The sequence below is a fragment of the Sorex fumeus genome, unplaced genomic scaffold (genome assembly GCF_029834395.1).
Source record: "Sorex fumeus unplaced genomic scaffold, SorFum_2.1 ptg000043l, whole genome shotgun sequence".
Taxonomy (NCBI): domain Eukaryota; kingdom Metazoa; phylum Chordata; class Mammalia; order Eulipotyphla; family Soricidae; genus Sorex; species Sorex fumeus.
In genome coordinates this window covers 26,143,694-26,159,561 of record NW_026606100.1, presented here as the reverse complement: position 1 = coordinate 26,159,561, position 15,868 = coordinate 26,143,694, and the positions used below count along the sequence as shown (strand labels likewise).

At 46.4% G+C, this 15,868-nt stretch overlaps 1 protein-coding gene across 1 annotated transcript in view; it reads left to right on the top strand.

The window, feature by feature from the left end:
- The window catches only part of TLL2 (tolloid like 2), a 130,140-nt gene that overhangs the window by 75,567 nt on the left and 38,705 nt on the right, over positions 1 to 15,868 (top strand). The window contains exons 7-9 of the mRNA XM_056120778.1: positions 665 to 770; positions 7,717 to 7,841; positions 11,145 to 11,260. Of these exons, the coding sequence (XP_055976753.1) occupies positions 665 to 770; positions 7,717 to 7,841; positions 11,145 to 11,260 (347 nt within the window). The remainder of the gene's footprint in view (positions 1 to 664; positions 771 to 7,716; positions 7,842 to 11,144; positions 11,261 to 15,868) is intronic.

Below are 15,868 nucleotides of genomic sequence, written 5' to 3'. Positions count from 1 at the left end.
AAGTCATTTATATAAAATATATATATATATATATATATATAAGAATCATTTCTACTTGTCAAGAGGCACCCTTTTTGAAACTGAAAAAAAATTAGGACATGATACATGTATAGAAATTTCCCCAAGGCAGATGGATTGTCTAGATATACATGTATAGAAATTTCCCCAAGGCAGATGGATTGTCTAGATATTCAAAACGTTCCTTTTCATGTTAAATCACTTCATCTAGAAGATCATCTGCTCGCGCTTGGGCAGTAGGGTGGCCTTACAAATATTTCTAAGAGTCTGATTTGTGACTTTTTGAGATTGAACTTAACTCTCTTTTCCTTCACTTTTTCTGTTGATTAGAATTTTTGCCTTTTGTTATTTTTGCTGTTATTTTTAATTTTAGACAACTCCAGATCCATAACAGCTCATCTCAAACATTGTTTAAGTTGTCTTTAAGGAGGGCTATTGGGTGGTGGAATAGGGAGAAGAGGGGTCTTCTGACTTTCAAATGTCCATTCTGTTAAAACACACCACCCTGCTATTCAACTGCTAAGCCTAACAGAGTTTCAGAAGGTGGCAATGACTCCCTTCCCACCCAACCCCCACCCACCAACCCTTACCTCCTTTCTTATGGCTGCCTTGGTTTTCAAAGGTTTCACAAAGTGTTGTGTCACAGGTCAGGAGTACAACTTCTTAAAAATGGAAGCTGCGGAAGTGAGCTCTCTGGGAGAGACGTACGACTTTGACAGCATCATGCACTATGCCCGGAATACCTTTTCAAGGTCGGAATCTACGTTTCTGCCTTGTCTGTGTTTTACTGCCTGCTGCAGCCTGGGGTTGGACTCCTGGAGGTCTGAGGAGAATGGGGCTCTGCATGCTCCAAGCACAGGTGGCGTGTCTGCCCTTGAAATACAGTGGCCTCTGGGCTGCAGTGAAATCTAATCTAATCAGGTTCCCGCTAATAAGATTGAATCCCATTGTGAAGCAGGCACTCCATCATGCCCTAATGTCACAAGCAACAAACTGGAAAGGGGAAGTGATTGGGAGGTCAGCTGAGATAATAACTTAGAGGCTTTGTGTGAGATTTCCAGTGGGTGAGGGGGAATCTTCGAGAGTAAGTCTGTGGCATCAACACGGTAACACTTAACTGGTTTGCCGGGAAGAGGTTTGAGTTCTTGGAAGCTAGATGAGATGAGAGTTGGGAGGGAGGGATGAATATCATGACTACATTTTAGAGGTGAAGAAAATAAGGCTCTGACCAGCTGGAGGGTACATGGATATCTGGGGTCCAAGGAAGAACAGAGATCCAGGATTCTGCCCATCGCATCCTGGATAGGAGTTGGAACCCCTGGGTCCCAGGCCCAGCCTGTTATTTATGGTGACCTTGACTGGATTCGTCTTGATAAATTACGGCTGCTCTAGACTGGGGTTGAGTGTCCTTCTGGCTTCTAAACCATCTTGGTGTTTCATATGGAGTTTCCTCTTGTTTCCTTTTCCACCCTTGCATGTCAGGGAAGGGAACACAAAGCAAACTTATTCTTTCCTGGTAATTTCTTTTCAGTGTGCTTACTTTGTTGTTGTTTGGTTTGGTTTGGTTTGGGGGCCACCCAGAATAAGTACCACCTGGCACTGCTCAGGGCTTACTCCTGGCCTTGCACTACTGGTGGTGCTCAAGGAATCATACAGGGTGCCGGGGATTGAACAGGGGTGAGCTGCGTACCAGGCAAAGCCCTGCCCACTATGCTATCACTAGCTTGGAAGTTACACAGCTCTTGGGATTGAGGTAAATGAATTTCTCAGGGTTCTGGAGCCATGGAGCCCTTGTTTAAGAGATTACTAACATATTGTTATAGGTTTCAGCCTGTGTGTTAATATTTTCTTAATTGAGATTGGTTACCTTCTACTTTACATTCATCAAATGTGGCATACTACTACTAGTATGCCAATGGTGTAGAGTTTGAGGTGTTGTGCTGCCTCTTTTGCAGCCACACACTCTGAAAATTCTAAAATTTTGAATGGGGTGATACAGCTGGAGTTAAATTTTTAAGTGGATGGTGACTTTGGGATCCAGAGGCATTTCTGCAGCTTATTGATCTCTTTCAAGATTTATTTATGAGTCTCTGGATTATGGCCAGTTAATGAGTTTATCTGGTGCCAGAGGCAGTTCATGGGTGTGACTGCCAGGCTCCCAGAGGAACTGGGGCATGGGGAGAGGATGCCCATCCCCGACTCCTGAGAGCCTGGAGATTTCAGATACTGTGAGAGTTTTAAAAACAGAAGTTTTCTAAAAATTACAAACACTAAGGAGAAAATAAAACATTCCCAATAGGTTTTTGTTGCAGAAAATGTACTTAAACAATGCCCGAAATCTTATGGCTAACTAGATGTATTCAGATCTTGCCTCTATTTTCTAAGCAATAGAAAACAACTTTGTCAAAGTCATAAGGCTCATTTTGGAAAGGAAAAAACAATGGGATGGACAAGGCTTTCTGTCAGAATTCCAGTTTCTTTAGTCTTCTACTTTGACCTAGACTAGTGTACTGAGGAGATCAATGAACTGAGAGGGGCTAAGTTCAAGCTCTGCTTCTCCCAAGAACCTTGCTATTGAGTAGGGAGGTGTTGACCACTGAGGACAGCTACCTGCTGAGTCAAATCTCAATCTACCTGGACCTCAGTTTCCTTCTGATAGAGCTGGATGTGGTGTTCCCCAAACCCCTTTCAGCTTGGGCACTTCATGGGAGTAATTCAATGATCTATGCAGAAGGAGTAGACAGCATGAAGCTTTATGGAGGTCAAAAGAGAGATGCTTGGGTGTTGGAGCTGGGCTGACTCCGAGGTTTGAAAAATCATGAAGAAATAGCCAGGGCCCCGCCCGCCCACCTCCTACCCCAGCAGTTCAAAGTATTGACTCTCACAGAACCAGTGTCAGATTGGTCCAGGTGAGAAGCTTGGATGTTGGATTTTGTTTCTGGAGTTGTCATAACTCTTCATAGTATTTTATGACTTCTCTGATGTGTTTGCCTATTAACATTGGTTGATTACATGTCCCTTTCTTTTGCTCTGCCTAGACCTTCAAGGAAAGAGACCATCTCATTCTTTTCTAGTCCTCAGCATTCAACTCAGTGCCTGGCACAGAGCAGTTTTTCAGTAAATACATGTGAAACCAGTCACTCTATGAACAAGTCAAAGGAGATACGGAAACACATGCTAGAGACTGGGATGGATAGACATTTCCATTACACCCATGACAGTTCTTGCCACATACTCCCACACACAGGAGCTATTTCATGAAGCACAATCTCCATCTCTCTTCTCCGTGGGGAATTTGGGGCTCCATGGCTATGAAAGTGTTGTAGAACCATGCTGCTTTCTCAGTGCCTTCTTTGTGCTGGTTACCAAGCCAAGTTCCAAAACCAAAGTCAAGGCAAGAATGTGGACTGGATATCTGCTGGCACCAGCATTTCTTTTCTTGTCTTTCTTTTTTAGACAGTCTCTTATTCTTACTCCTGGGATCTTTACTTCAGTACTTGTTTTTGCCCTTCAGGAGATAGCTATTAAGAACACTTGTCAATGTGAGCCATTTTCTCAGCATGGGCGAAAACCATAAAGTAATAGTTTCACATCCAAAGTATTCAGGACCCCTTGGAGGTATGTTAGTAAGGGTGCTGCAGGCAGGTGTGACAGGCAGCTAGGTAAGAGCAGAGAAACTCCCTGAAGGGAGGAGCAAAAGGCAGAATCCCCCTTCTGCTATTGTGATATTTTCTATTGTTGCAGGATAATCTGTACCACTTAGCAGCTTACAACTTTTGATTTTTGTGGGTTGGTCTGGCTTGCTCTTCTGTTATGTTGCCCAGGATCACCCTTGCAATGAGAATCACTGGCCGCGTGTTTGGACGGGGAAATCCAAGATAGTCCATGTTGTGTCTGGCCATGCTGCCACCTGCCTGTTGGGCCTCAGTTCTTCTCCACATGGCCTCTTGTCCTCAAGTAGGCTAGACTGGAAACCCAGGATTCCTGAAGAACAGGCCAGAGGACAGCAAGACTCTTGAGACCTGGGTTCTAGAACTTCCTTGACAAACTGTCAGTCCCAGGTACCAGAGCAGGCCCCAAGGTCAACCTGGTTCCAACAGTGTGGGCAAATAGATTCTACCCTTTTCAGTGGGAAGGAAGGCACGTCTGCCGGTGCTTGGGGCTCACTCCCTACTCTGCACACAGGGATCACTCCTGGCGGACTCGGAAGACCATATGGGGTCCCGGGATTGAACACAGGTCACACGCATACAAGGCAATTGCTCTACCCTCTCCTGTCCCTAGAGTCTAACTTGATGAAATGGGGCAACTTCACATTGCAGAGAATTCGGAAAGTAGAGATGCAGCTCATCACTTTAACCATCTACCATGGCCACCCTCTCACCTGCCTCAGAGTAAGAACAGTTTGAGAAAATCAGCTCACAACATGCTTTGCCTTTTCTGACAGTTTTCAGTGTGGATTTTCAGAAAAGTACTTGGTATCTCAGAGCCTTTCTCAATAGTATCTTCCCTGCTGGGATGCCTGGCCCACTTTTTTGTCAAAAATTTCTTGTTGCCCTACTCTATGCCATCACTCCTGACCCCACACTCCGGACAATGCTGTATCTACTATCTTTTATTTTGTGGAGGGGCAGAAGGGCCGAGAGAACCTTTGTTCTCAGAGGTGAGTGGGCAACGAAAGCGAAGCTCGTCCAGCTGAGGGGAGCCCAGTTTTTCAGTCTTTCCATGCTTCAGAGCTTTCTCCTTCCAACTTTATTCCCTTGAGTTTACTCCTTACTCCAGTCCCCCATCCTCAACCCCCATAATGCTGGTTAGACCCAGGTTATGGGGACTGATGCCTCTGGAGGTTCTGATCAGTAGCGAGCTGGGATGTGAGCAAAAATTCTCTGGAGTACCTTCGCTTAGAGAACTCAGAGCTGAGAGTCTTATCCCTTAGGATCTGCCAAACCTTGTCTTAGTTTAGCTGAATGTCAGTGTTAAGCCCCTACATAAAATGAGGGGCATTTCTGTGACAATTGACAGAGGGCTACCCCGGTAGTTAACATCTTCCAGAGCTCGCCACCTGTGTCAGTTCAGGGATGTGTGGGGAGGGAGTCTCGGCCCCACAGACCTGTGTTAAAGGGAGCTGGTGTTACTCCTGCTGATTCAAAGGTCCCAGTGTTTTTGACCATCATTTATCTTAACACCCACTAAGGCCTTCTGTTGGGCAGCAGGATACTGGGGCTGGAAGGAGGACACTGCCAGCAGCAGAATCCAGGCCAAGCTGGCTTTCAGGACAGGCTCTCTCCAGCAGTCCTGTGCTCTACCAGGTAATGTAGCTCTGAGGCAGATGAGGGAGAGCACTCGAGACTGATGACTCCCAGTGCCATGACTGTTGTGAGGGTTAAATGAGATGATGCCTTTCGGGTACCCGGCCCAGGCCTAGCACATGCAAAGGCCTATTGGCAAACCTCGAGTTTACTCCTTATGCTGCACAGCTCAGGCCAAGTCACCTGGGCAGTTTGGTCAGTGGTGGGTCAGTTGGCCTGAGCTGCTATGAGTGGGATGAGCCTTGAATTTTGTATAGCAAAAATGTGTTTCTTTTATGAAATCAAGAAAATAATAAATTTTTAAATGATAAAGAAAATGATTATATGGAATTAATAAAATAATAAATTTCCTTTAAATAATAAATTGCACATATTACCAGGGCAGAAGAGTCCATGACTGAGTTCAGCATTTTGTGTGCAGTGAACCCTAGTGGTTTAAAACTTGGTGGGGTCAGCAAGGGAGACCAAGGATCCCCCTGGAGAAACTTGTGGGGTGGGGAGGTGGGTGTCTTTCTGAGCCCATAGATGAGGCCATGGGACTTTGACAAAGATGTGATGAGGTTTGATGTGGGTAATAGGAGTGTAAGACAGGCTTAACCAGTAAGTAATCTCAAACCAGAGCTTCTTCAACTTTTTCCACTCATGACCCCCTTTTATCCCAAGAAATTTTTATGTCACTCCGGGTAGATCAGTCTATAAAATAAGCACCCAAACCAAACAGCTACTGATAATCAAGCACAAAGAATTTTATTTTAAGATGGCCCCAAATTCTATTATGTGTCCCTTATGGGGCTGCAACCCATCATGTACGAAGCTAAGCTCAGATTAATGGTTTCTACCTTTTGAGGCCCATGAACCAGCACTGTGAAGGGTGAACAGGGCCAGTGCTCAGTCAGGCATCTGGGGCCACCTGTCTGTTTTCATCATTTTCTACTTAATCCATGTAGGAGCCATAAGCAGAGTTATATGAAGCTACCATAACTGTCCAAGCCAGCTGCTTCCTGTTTGGAGGAACAAACTGAGGCATAGAGAGAGAAGGGACTTCTCTCATCGCTCTTCAGTGGCAGAACCTCAAGACTTTATGTAGAAATCTCTAGGCCTGGGCTTCTCTCTCTCTCCCAATCTCTAAACACCTCTTCTTTCCCTTTGGGTTATTCCTCCTGTCAGCAAGGCTCCCTAAACTCTAATCTCCATAACTGGCCAACTCTTTGTTGGATTGCTGACCCTCCCCTCTGAGCCCCACACTTTTCTTCATCACAAGCTCTGGAGCTTTGCTGAGACTCAGGACTGACCATTGCACAACACCAGGGGACGCCACACATATGATCTTCTCCCCAAGGGGTTTCACACAACAGTTGTGCCATGTGGTGGCCCTGGGAACCAGCTGTGGGGTGCTCCATGCAAATTCCTAGACCACTGTTCAGGGGCATTTTTTTAAAATTGAGAACAATTTTAATAGAGTTGCTTTTCGGGGGTGGTGGGAATATACTACAGAAGAGTAGAAATACATTAAATGTGATAGTTGAACATTCTTCAAAATGTTGATAACTCAATGATAGCTGCTTAAAATTTAAACATTAGAACATCTTTATTAAGTAGTGACTAAGAACCTTCTATGTAATATCTACATCAAAATTATATGCTGGACATTCCATTCTGAAATTTCCTGAACGTTCTATCCTTGAGTGCATTATTTTTTTATTATTATTTAATTTTTTTATTAGTGAAACACCATGAGGTATAGTTATAGACTTATAAATTTTTGTGCTTGGGTTTCAGTTATACAATGATCAAGTACCTATCCCTCCACCAGTGCCCATCTTCCACCACCACGGGTCCCAGCATCCCTCCCACCCCCCCATCCCCCCCGTCCCACCCTGCCTCTGTGGCAGGGCATTCCCCCTTGTTCTCTCTCTCTCTTCTTTTGGGTACTGTGTTTTGCTAAAGAGGCATTGAGTGGCAATCATGTTTGGTCTATAGACTACTTTTAGCATGCTTCTCCCACCCTGGGAGGGTCCTCACAACACCCTTTATTTGGTGCTTTCTTCTCTATCTGAGCTTCCTTTTCACCTAGCACGTGTGGCTGGCCTTCAGGTCATGGAGCAAAATTCCTGGTACTAATCTCAGCCATTCCTGGGTGTTAGTCTCCCGTTTTGTTGCTTAACCTCATTTTCTCATTGGAAAGTGAGGAGGCAGCTGATGGAACGGAATGCCGAAATGCCTGATGGATGGAGGCAGCCTCCTTTGTCAGGTCAGCCTGGAGAGAGGCAGGCCAGGGAGTTGGAATGTAGACGGGCTTCGAGCAAGGCAGGGACTGTAATCCCAGCACAGATGTCTGACGGCCTTGTCTTCCCTTCCCCACTTCTTGCTCCCTTTTCTCTCCTTCTAGAGGCGTTTTCCTGGATACCATCCTACCCCGTCGAGATGACAATGGTGTTAGACCCCCTATTGGCCAGCGTGTGCGGCTCAGTCAGGGAGACATAGCTCAAGCCCGGAAGCTCTACAAATGCCCAGGTAACTGTCAGGGGGGTTCTCGGAGCCTCCTGAGCACCCCCAGAGCACAGCTCCCCTCCTTGAGCACGCCTTCCCCTTGCTGGAAAATGCCTTGGGGAACCTGACAAGACTGCATGTCTGCAGCCAGACTTTCTGCTCTGCTGCTGCTGTTGGAGGTCAAGGGAATTGTAGATTCACTCTTGAATCTACAGTTCAAGGAAGGCTTCGGAATTCTCTGGCCACACCCTGATGTACAGAAGAAAACATAGTGAAGTGGTAGGGAGCAGGAGTCTCAGAATAGTGCATACCTCTTGATAATAGACCCCTTCGACTTTCTATACTACAGATTTGATTGAATGCAAATGGAGGGTATGGGGCTCAGGAGCGAGCACAGAGATCAGAGTACATGCTTTGCATGTGGGAGACCCAAGTTTGATCTGCAGCACTGCTGACCCTTCAGCGGGGTGTCCCTGGTGGCCCCCAGTACCTCAGAACCTGAGAAGCTTCACACCCCCCCCCCCCCGGCATGAACATTGAACTCTCCCTCCAGGTTGGTCAGATATCACTCAGGAGTGGCCCCTGGGCTCCCTGAGTCCTGCTTGAGAGGCCCCCTTCCTCCAAATAAAAAAAAGACCAAGTGTTTTGCAGGAAGATAAAGAAGAAGGTACTTGAGGGAACATCAACTTGCTAAACACTGGAAGGTAGAAGTGCTTCTTTTATTTATTTATTTATTTATTTATTTATTTATTATTAAAACACCATGAGGTACAGTTACAAAGCTTTCATGTCTGAGTTTCAGTCATACAATGACTGAACATCCATCCCTCCACCAGTGCACATTTTCCACCACCAGTGTCCCTAGTATTACACCCCTCCCCCTTTCTAACCCTCCCCCTGCCTCCATGGCAGACAATTTCCCCCATATTCTCTCTCTACTTTGGGGCCTATGGCTTGCAATATAGATACTGAGAGACCATCGTGTTTGGTCCTTTATCTACTTTCAGCACACATCTCCCATCCCGAACGATTCCTCCAACCATTATTGACTTAGTGATCCCTTCTCTATTCCAGTTGCCTTCTCCCCCAGCTCATGAGGCAGGTGTAGAAGCACTTCTGTACCACGAATGAGGTTTCCTCTTTGGTCCAGGGGCTCTCCTTGCCTCTCCAGGGTACTGCAGAGTAGAGGCAGTAATCTGCCCTGGGACACAGGGAGAACAGAGTCTGAGCTGGTGTTGGCTTCTCTGCCTGCCTAGAAGTCCTGGCCCCTCATCTTTGCCTCTTTGCCTCAACTTCAGCAACATCTCCAATGGCCCTGTGGGAGCTCATGTCCACCCCTTCAGGCTGTTGAGCTTCCAGACAAAATATTAGACACTCTAGCTAGGGCTGGAGCGATAGCACAGCAGGTAGGGCGTTTGCCTTACACACGCAGCCAACATGGCCGACCCGAGTTCGATTCCTCCGCCCCTCTCTGAGAGCCCGGCAAGCTACCTAGAGTATTTGATATGCCAGACACAGTAACAACAAAGTCTCCAATGGAGACGTTACTGGGCCCGCTCGAGCAAATCGACGATCAACGGGAGGGCCTTTACCTTTACCTAGCTATGTTTGTTTGTTTGTTTGTTTGTTTGTTTTACCACTGATAGTGGCTTGGGAAAAAAGAGAGAAGTTGGATTATCAACAGGTCCAGCAATCTTTTCCAATCCCCTGGACAGTAAACACAGTTGATCATGAGACAGGCTATCGGAATTGGTTCATTCTAGAAATCCAGGGTATAATGTCCTCCTAAGTGGGATCATGGGGCATGCTGTAGATCGTGTAGGCCTTGCTTTGTCACGAGAGTCTAGGAAATGTCTTTCCAGCTCTTAGTCATCTGGGGGTGTACCAAGGCTGAAATACAGGGCATACGTATCATGTAGCCTTGCTGAATTGAAAGAGAAACCCTATAGCATTCCCTGGGAGATGCCATCATATTTAGTTAGTTATAATGTATATTCCTTTCAGTTCCCTAAAGGATTTTAAGCAGCTGGTAAATGTCTTGGAGCCATATAGTAAAGTATCTGTTCTTGCAGAATGTTGATGATTATTCTAAAATAATTTCCATGCAACCCTTGGGGGTGTTGACTGCCAGGCATAATCCTCAAGATGCCTGGCAGTTGTTCAGTAACACGATATTTGAAGCCCCGAAATCCAGGACTTCCTGAGGCCAGTGACTAGCCTTTCTCCCTTCCTGTGGCTCACAGAACTGCAGCTTCAAGGAATTGAAGTAGTAGCTGCAAATGAGGCTCAAGTGCAAGGAAGGAAAGATGCATTGGAGGCTTGTTTCCTGCACTTCAAAGAGAACCCCTAAAGGGGAGGGACACTCAGCAAACCAATGTCTTTGGGACCTGAACCCCTCAGGTGGAAGGGGTATAAATAAAATTTGCAGCTTCTAGCTTCCAAGTATATTCATACAACTACTTTCTTTCTTTCTTTCTTTCTTTCTTTCTTTCTTTCTTTCTTTCTTTTTTTTTTTTGCAGCGGATGGATAGGGAGCTATTTTTCCCATATGTGGGACTAAGTCCTAGTCTCTTACCAGTCAGCTTTCCAACATTCATGGGCAGGGACTTGAGACATAGGTTAATGAGCTGAGTGCAGACTCTGTATGTGGGAAGCCTGGGTTTGAGTCCCTGCAGGGTCGCCCAAGCACCGCTGGGTATCACCCAAAACCCTTGGAAACATTCAAGGGCAGAATTGCCTTTTCTAGACCATTGTAACTTCCCCACTTGGTAATTTCTCTCTGTTCTCATGATTATTTATAGCCCTTTCCAAGGCCATTAGCACAAAAAATTGTAGGTAAGATTCCAACTCACAGCTGAGACAGATTTCAAGGCGTTCTTTTGTGTTTTCTTGCTGGAAGTTGCTGATTGTCTCTGGATGACAACACTATGAAAGCCTGGTAGAGTCCATTTCACCAACTGCAGGCAGTGGTCTCATCCCCCTCAGAAGGTCTCACCATTCAATGGGTATCTCACAGATACCCATTCACAAGACCTAGCAAGGCTGGGAAACTTGCTGCCCACATACAGTGGGCTAGAGAGCTGAGATGCAAACCCAGCTCTGGGTTGGGCTCAGTCCTGAGATTCTCAGAGCAAATCCCTGGGCTGTCAACTTTTTTTGGTGCCCAGGTTCTTATTTTTTGCTTCCATTCACCAGGAAGATGCCTGTCTCCTGGGCATGGTTGCCAGCGGACCAGAAGGGTGTATTTGCCCGGGACCTGCAAAGCCAGATTCTTGGCAAAGAGCTGGTGCATGTGCTGGGGTCACATTTGTCATTTTGCTTGTGCAGCATGCGGGGAGACCCTGCAGGACTCTACAGGAAACTTCTCTGCACCGGGTTTCCCAAATGGCTATCCTTCCTACACGCACTGCGTCTGGAGGATATCGGTCACTCCAGGAGAAAAGGTAAGTCTGAAGGCACCCCAGGAAGAGACAAAAGCTCCTTGAATTGGGTGAGGCCTGCAGTGGTAGTGTTGGTGGTGGTGGTGGTGGTGGTGGTGGTGGTGGTAATAGTCCTAGTTGGAGTGGTAACAGCCATCATGTAAGAGCAGACACTCAATGTCAGGCACTGGCATTGCTTATTTCACTTAATCACTTAATCACTTCACTTCCCGTTAGTCGTCGATTTGCTCAAGCGGGCGCCAGTAACATCTCCATTTGTCCCTGTCGCGTGCTAGTGTAGCCCAGTGGCATCTGTTCGCTCTGGGAACATGAAGAGCCTCAAACCGATCATTCATGATCTTCACGAAGAAGTCTGACCATCTGGTAGGTGGGCGACCACGCGGTCTTTTGACATCCCGTGGAATCCAGTCAGTAACAGCTCTAGTCCAGTGGTCGTCTTTAAATCTCATTACGTGACCAGCCCATCTGATTTTTGACACCTTGGCAAATGAGACAGCATCCCTGATTCTTGATCGTCGACGGATGTCGGAACTCCGGATTTTTTCTCTCATTTGAGTGAAACGTGATATTCCAAGCATAGCTCTTTCTATTCTTCTTTGGGAGACCTGAATATTGAAGAACTTCACATCGGGACCCATGGCCTAGAATGGAACGAACAGGGTGAGAGACTGTCTGAGTTCATCATGTCGACCAAGACCATCCATGGTAACTCACAGTTCCAGAAGGCAGAATCTAAACGTTGGACATGGGAGTCTCCTGGTGGACGATTCCACAATGAAATAGACCACATCATAGTCAATCGAAGGTTTTGCCTGACCGATGTCGCTGTTGTCCCAAAATTTCGAACGGGATCGGACCACCATCTCCTTCGTGAAAAATTCTACTTCACAGAGCGGGGAGAAAGGGCTGCAAAGTTCAAAAAGAGAACTCCCAGAACAACCACCAACTGGGAGCTCTTTAGCACTATTGCGGCAACATGGGAAGATGCCATTGTTGACAACATTGACGAGGAATACGATCGACTGGTTCAGCACCTCCATGAATGTGCGAGGAACGCCAAGAGAGAAATAGCCACAAAAAAAGCCTGTCTTTCGGCTACATGCAAAAAAATAGGCTCAGAACTCTGCCTAACACCATGTACAAAAGTAAGATCAAAATGGATTAAAGACCTCAACATCAGACCAGACACCATAAGGTACATTGAAGACAAAGTTGGCAAAACCCTCCATGACATTGAAGCTAATGGTATCTTCAAAGATGCCACGCCACTGGCCGAGCAAGTGAAAACAGAGATAGATAAATGGGACTATCTTAAACTAAGAAGCTTCTGCACCTCCAAAGAAACAGTGACCAAAATACAAAGACAGTCTACAGAATGGGAAAGGATATTCACCGAATACACATCTGACAAGGGGTTGATATCCAGGATATACAAAATACTGGTTAAACTCCACAAGAAGAAAACATCCAACCCCATCCAAAAATGAGGCAATGAAATGAACAGAAACTTTCTCAAAGAAGAAATCCGAATGGCAAAAAAGCACATGAGAAAATGCTCTACATCATTAATCATCAGGGAGATGCAGATCAAAACCACAATGAGATACCATCTCACACCTCAGAGACTGGCCCACATTCAAAAGAACAAAAGCAACCGATGCTGGCGTGGATGTGGCGAGAAAGGGACACTCCTTCACTGTTGGTGGGAATGTCCACTGGTTCAGCCCTTCTGGAAAACAGTATGGACGATTCTCAAAAAATTAGAAATTGAGCTCCCATTTGACCCAGCAATACCACTCCTGGGAATATATCCCAGAGAGGCAAAAATGTATAGTCGAAGTGACATCTGCACTTGTTTGTTCATTGCAGCACTCTTTACAATAGCCAGAAACTGGAAGAAACCTGAATGCCCACGAACAGATGACTGGTTAAAGAAACTTTGGTACATCTACACAATGGAGTACTATGTAGCTCTTAGAAAAGATGAAGTCATGAAATTTACATACAAGTGGTACAATATGGAAAGTATCATGCTAAGCGAAATGAGTCAGAAAGAGAGGGATAGACATAGAAAGATTGCATTCATCTGGGGGATATAAAGTAACAAAGTATGAGATTAATACCCAAGAATAGCTGAGATCAGCACCAGGAGGATTACTCCATAACTTAGAGGCCAGCCGGGTATCCTAGAGGAAAGGGCAGTTCAGATAGAGAAGGGAGCACCAAATAAAGGATGTTTGGAGGATCCTCCCAGGAGGGGAGATGCATGTCGAAAGTAGACTATGGACTGAACATGTTTGCCACTCAGTGCCTCTTTTGCAGACCACAACACCCAAAAGGAGAGAGAGAACACAGGGGATTGCCCTGCCACAGAGACAGGGGGGATGGGGGGATGGGGGTGGGGGGGATATTATCCATGGTGGTGGAAAATGGGCACTGGTGGAGGGATGGGTATCTGATCATTGTATAATCAAACCCAAGCACAAAAAATTGTAAATCTACAACTTAAAAAAAATAATAAAATAAAATAAAGGGAAAAAAAAAAGCCTGTCTTCAAAAACTCTTGAGCTAATTCGCCAGCTCGGTTTGGCACATGCCTCAGGCAACCGCAAGCTAACGTCCGAGCTCGCAAAACAGTGCAGAGATGCGATCAAGGAAGACCTCAAAGAGAGAAGAGCAGAAGTACTGGTAGATGCGGCAGAAGCTGGGAAAAGTATTCGTAACGCCCACCTGTCCTTCGCCAACTACAAGACCAAGATTGCTTATTTAACATTATTTATTTCTGCCCTATGCATGCAGCAGCTTGAACTCCCTCAAATGGAGTTCAGGCGCTCAGTGTCTGCATAACTTAGGAATCAAACTCAGTTTGTGAAACAAAGAGGAGGACTGTATTCTCTGACATTGACAAACATGCCATCTGAAGGTGCTAGAAGGCAAAGGGCCCTCATAGAACTTCTTGACACATTAAAGGTAGCAGGGGCGGATGCATGGCCCTGCTCCATGGCTGGCCCCTTCTTCCTTTCCCAGCCCTAGTTCCATCTCAGGAGCACCACAGCCTGTGCTCCCAGCACCCTCTGCCTCTTCTTGGCAAACCTTGGTGGCTCATGGCAGAGAGTGGACTGGGCGGGGCTGCCTCTCTTGGAGATGGAACTCAGGGATGAGGTCTTTGCAGTCCCTGGAGGGGAGTTCTGAGCTCCCCAGGGGATTCCACGGTCCTGGTGTGCCACTTAAGAGTTGGGCAAATTCCAAATGGGCATATCCCTTTGAGGTTCCATGTACCCTAAAGATTCTGAGACCCAGCGCCAAGCCCAATGTGGGGATCTCTTTCCAGTGACCCAAAGATGATCCATTGGGAATCCTCTTAGGAGTAAATCTGTTCGGAGCCAGAGTGATAGTACAGTGGAGAGGGTGTTTGCCTTGCACGCAGCCAACCTGGGCTCAATCCTCCGCATCCCATATGGTCCCCTGAGCACCGCCAGGAGTCATTCCTGAGTGGAGAGATAGGAGTAACCCCTGAGCATCACCAGTTGTGACCCAAAGAGAGAAAGAGAGAAAGAAAGAAAGAGAGAAAGAAAGAAAGAAAGAAAGAAAGAAAGAAAGAAAGAAAGAAAGAAAATTTCAGTTAATACTCTTTCCAATGTAGACGTTACTGGGCCCGCTCGAGCAAATCGAGGATCAACGGGAGGGCCTTTACCTTTACCTTTACCTTACTCTTTTTTTAAAAAAAAAGGTAAATCTATTTGTAGCTAAATTCATAGTAAGATATTGAACTGGGGCTTGGGGCTTCTGCACTTTGAAGCTTCTGGGCTTGTTTTGAGGGGTGCCTTTCCAAAGGCATAGAGTCTTCATGTTGTCTCAAACTAGAGCACAGCTGTCCTTGAGAGGGCAGTCCCCCTCTGTCCCTTGGGTCTAGCTTCCTGCAATCTACCCATCCTCCTCTGCTTCCCAGTATCGTGGTGGCTGGACTGGATAGTTTCAGAGGAGAGGCAGCACTGGCCCGTCCACTCTGGTGTCGGCTGCCAAGGTTTGCCAAGAAGGGGCCGAGGGTGCTGGGAATGTGGGCTGTGGTGCTTCTGAGATGGAATGGGGGCAGGGAAGGGAGGAAGGGGCCAGAGTCCAGAGTCTGTTCACCCTCAGGCCTCCAGCACTCACACGGCCGTGATACCAAGGCAACAGTAAGCACTTGTATGAACGTGTGGATGGAGAAATGGCCAAATGAAAAACCTGCCTCTGGGGGTTACAGTGTGTGATTGTGGCTGTTCCCAGTTCATCTTCTCAAAATTGTCTGTTTAAATGTTAAGTTAAACAGGACTGAATAGGAGCCGGAGTGATAGCACAGCACGTAGGATGCTTGCCCTGCACGCGGCCAACACAGGTTTGATCCCTGAAATCCCATATGGTCCCCCAAGTCCTGCCAGGAGTGGTCCTTAGCACAGAGCTAGGAGTAAACCCTGAGCACAGCTGGATATTACCCTCCTCAACAGAAAGCGAAGTTAAACACAGTGTAGTAATGGTGTGATTAGGGTATCACTAGGAGCTATTCTAGCATTTTCTGTAGGTGGGTACTATCTCAGCATATTACGTGGTTTCTCTCGTTTAATCCTTATAGAG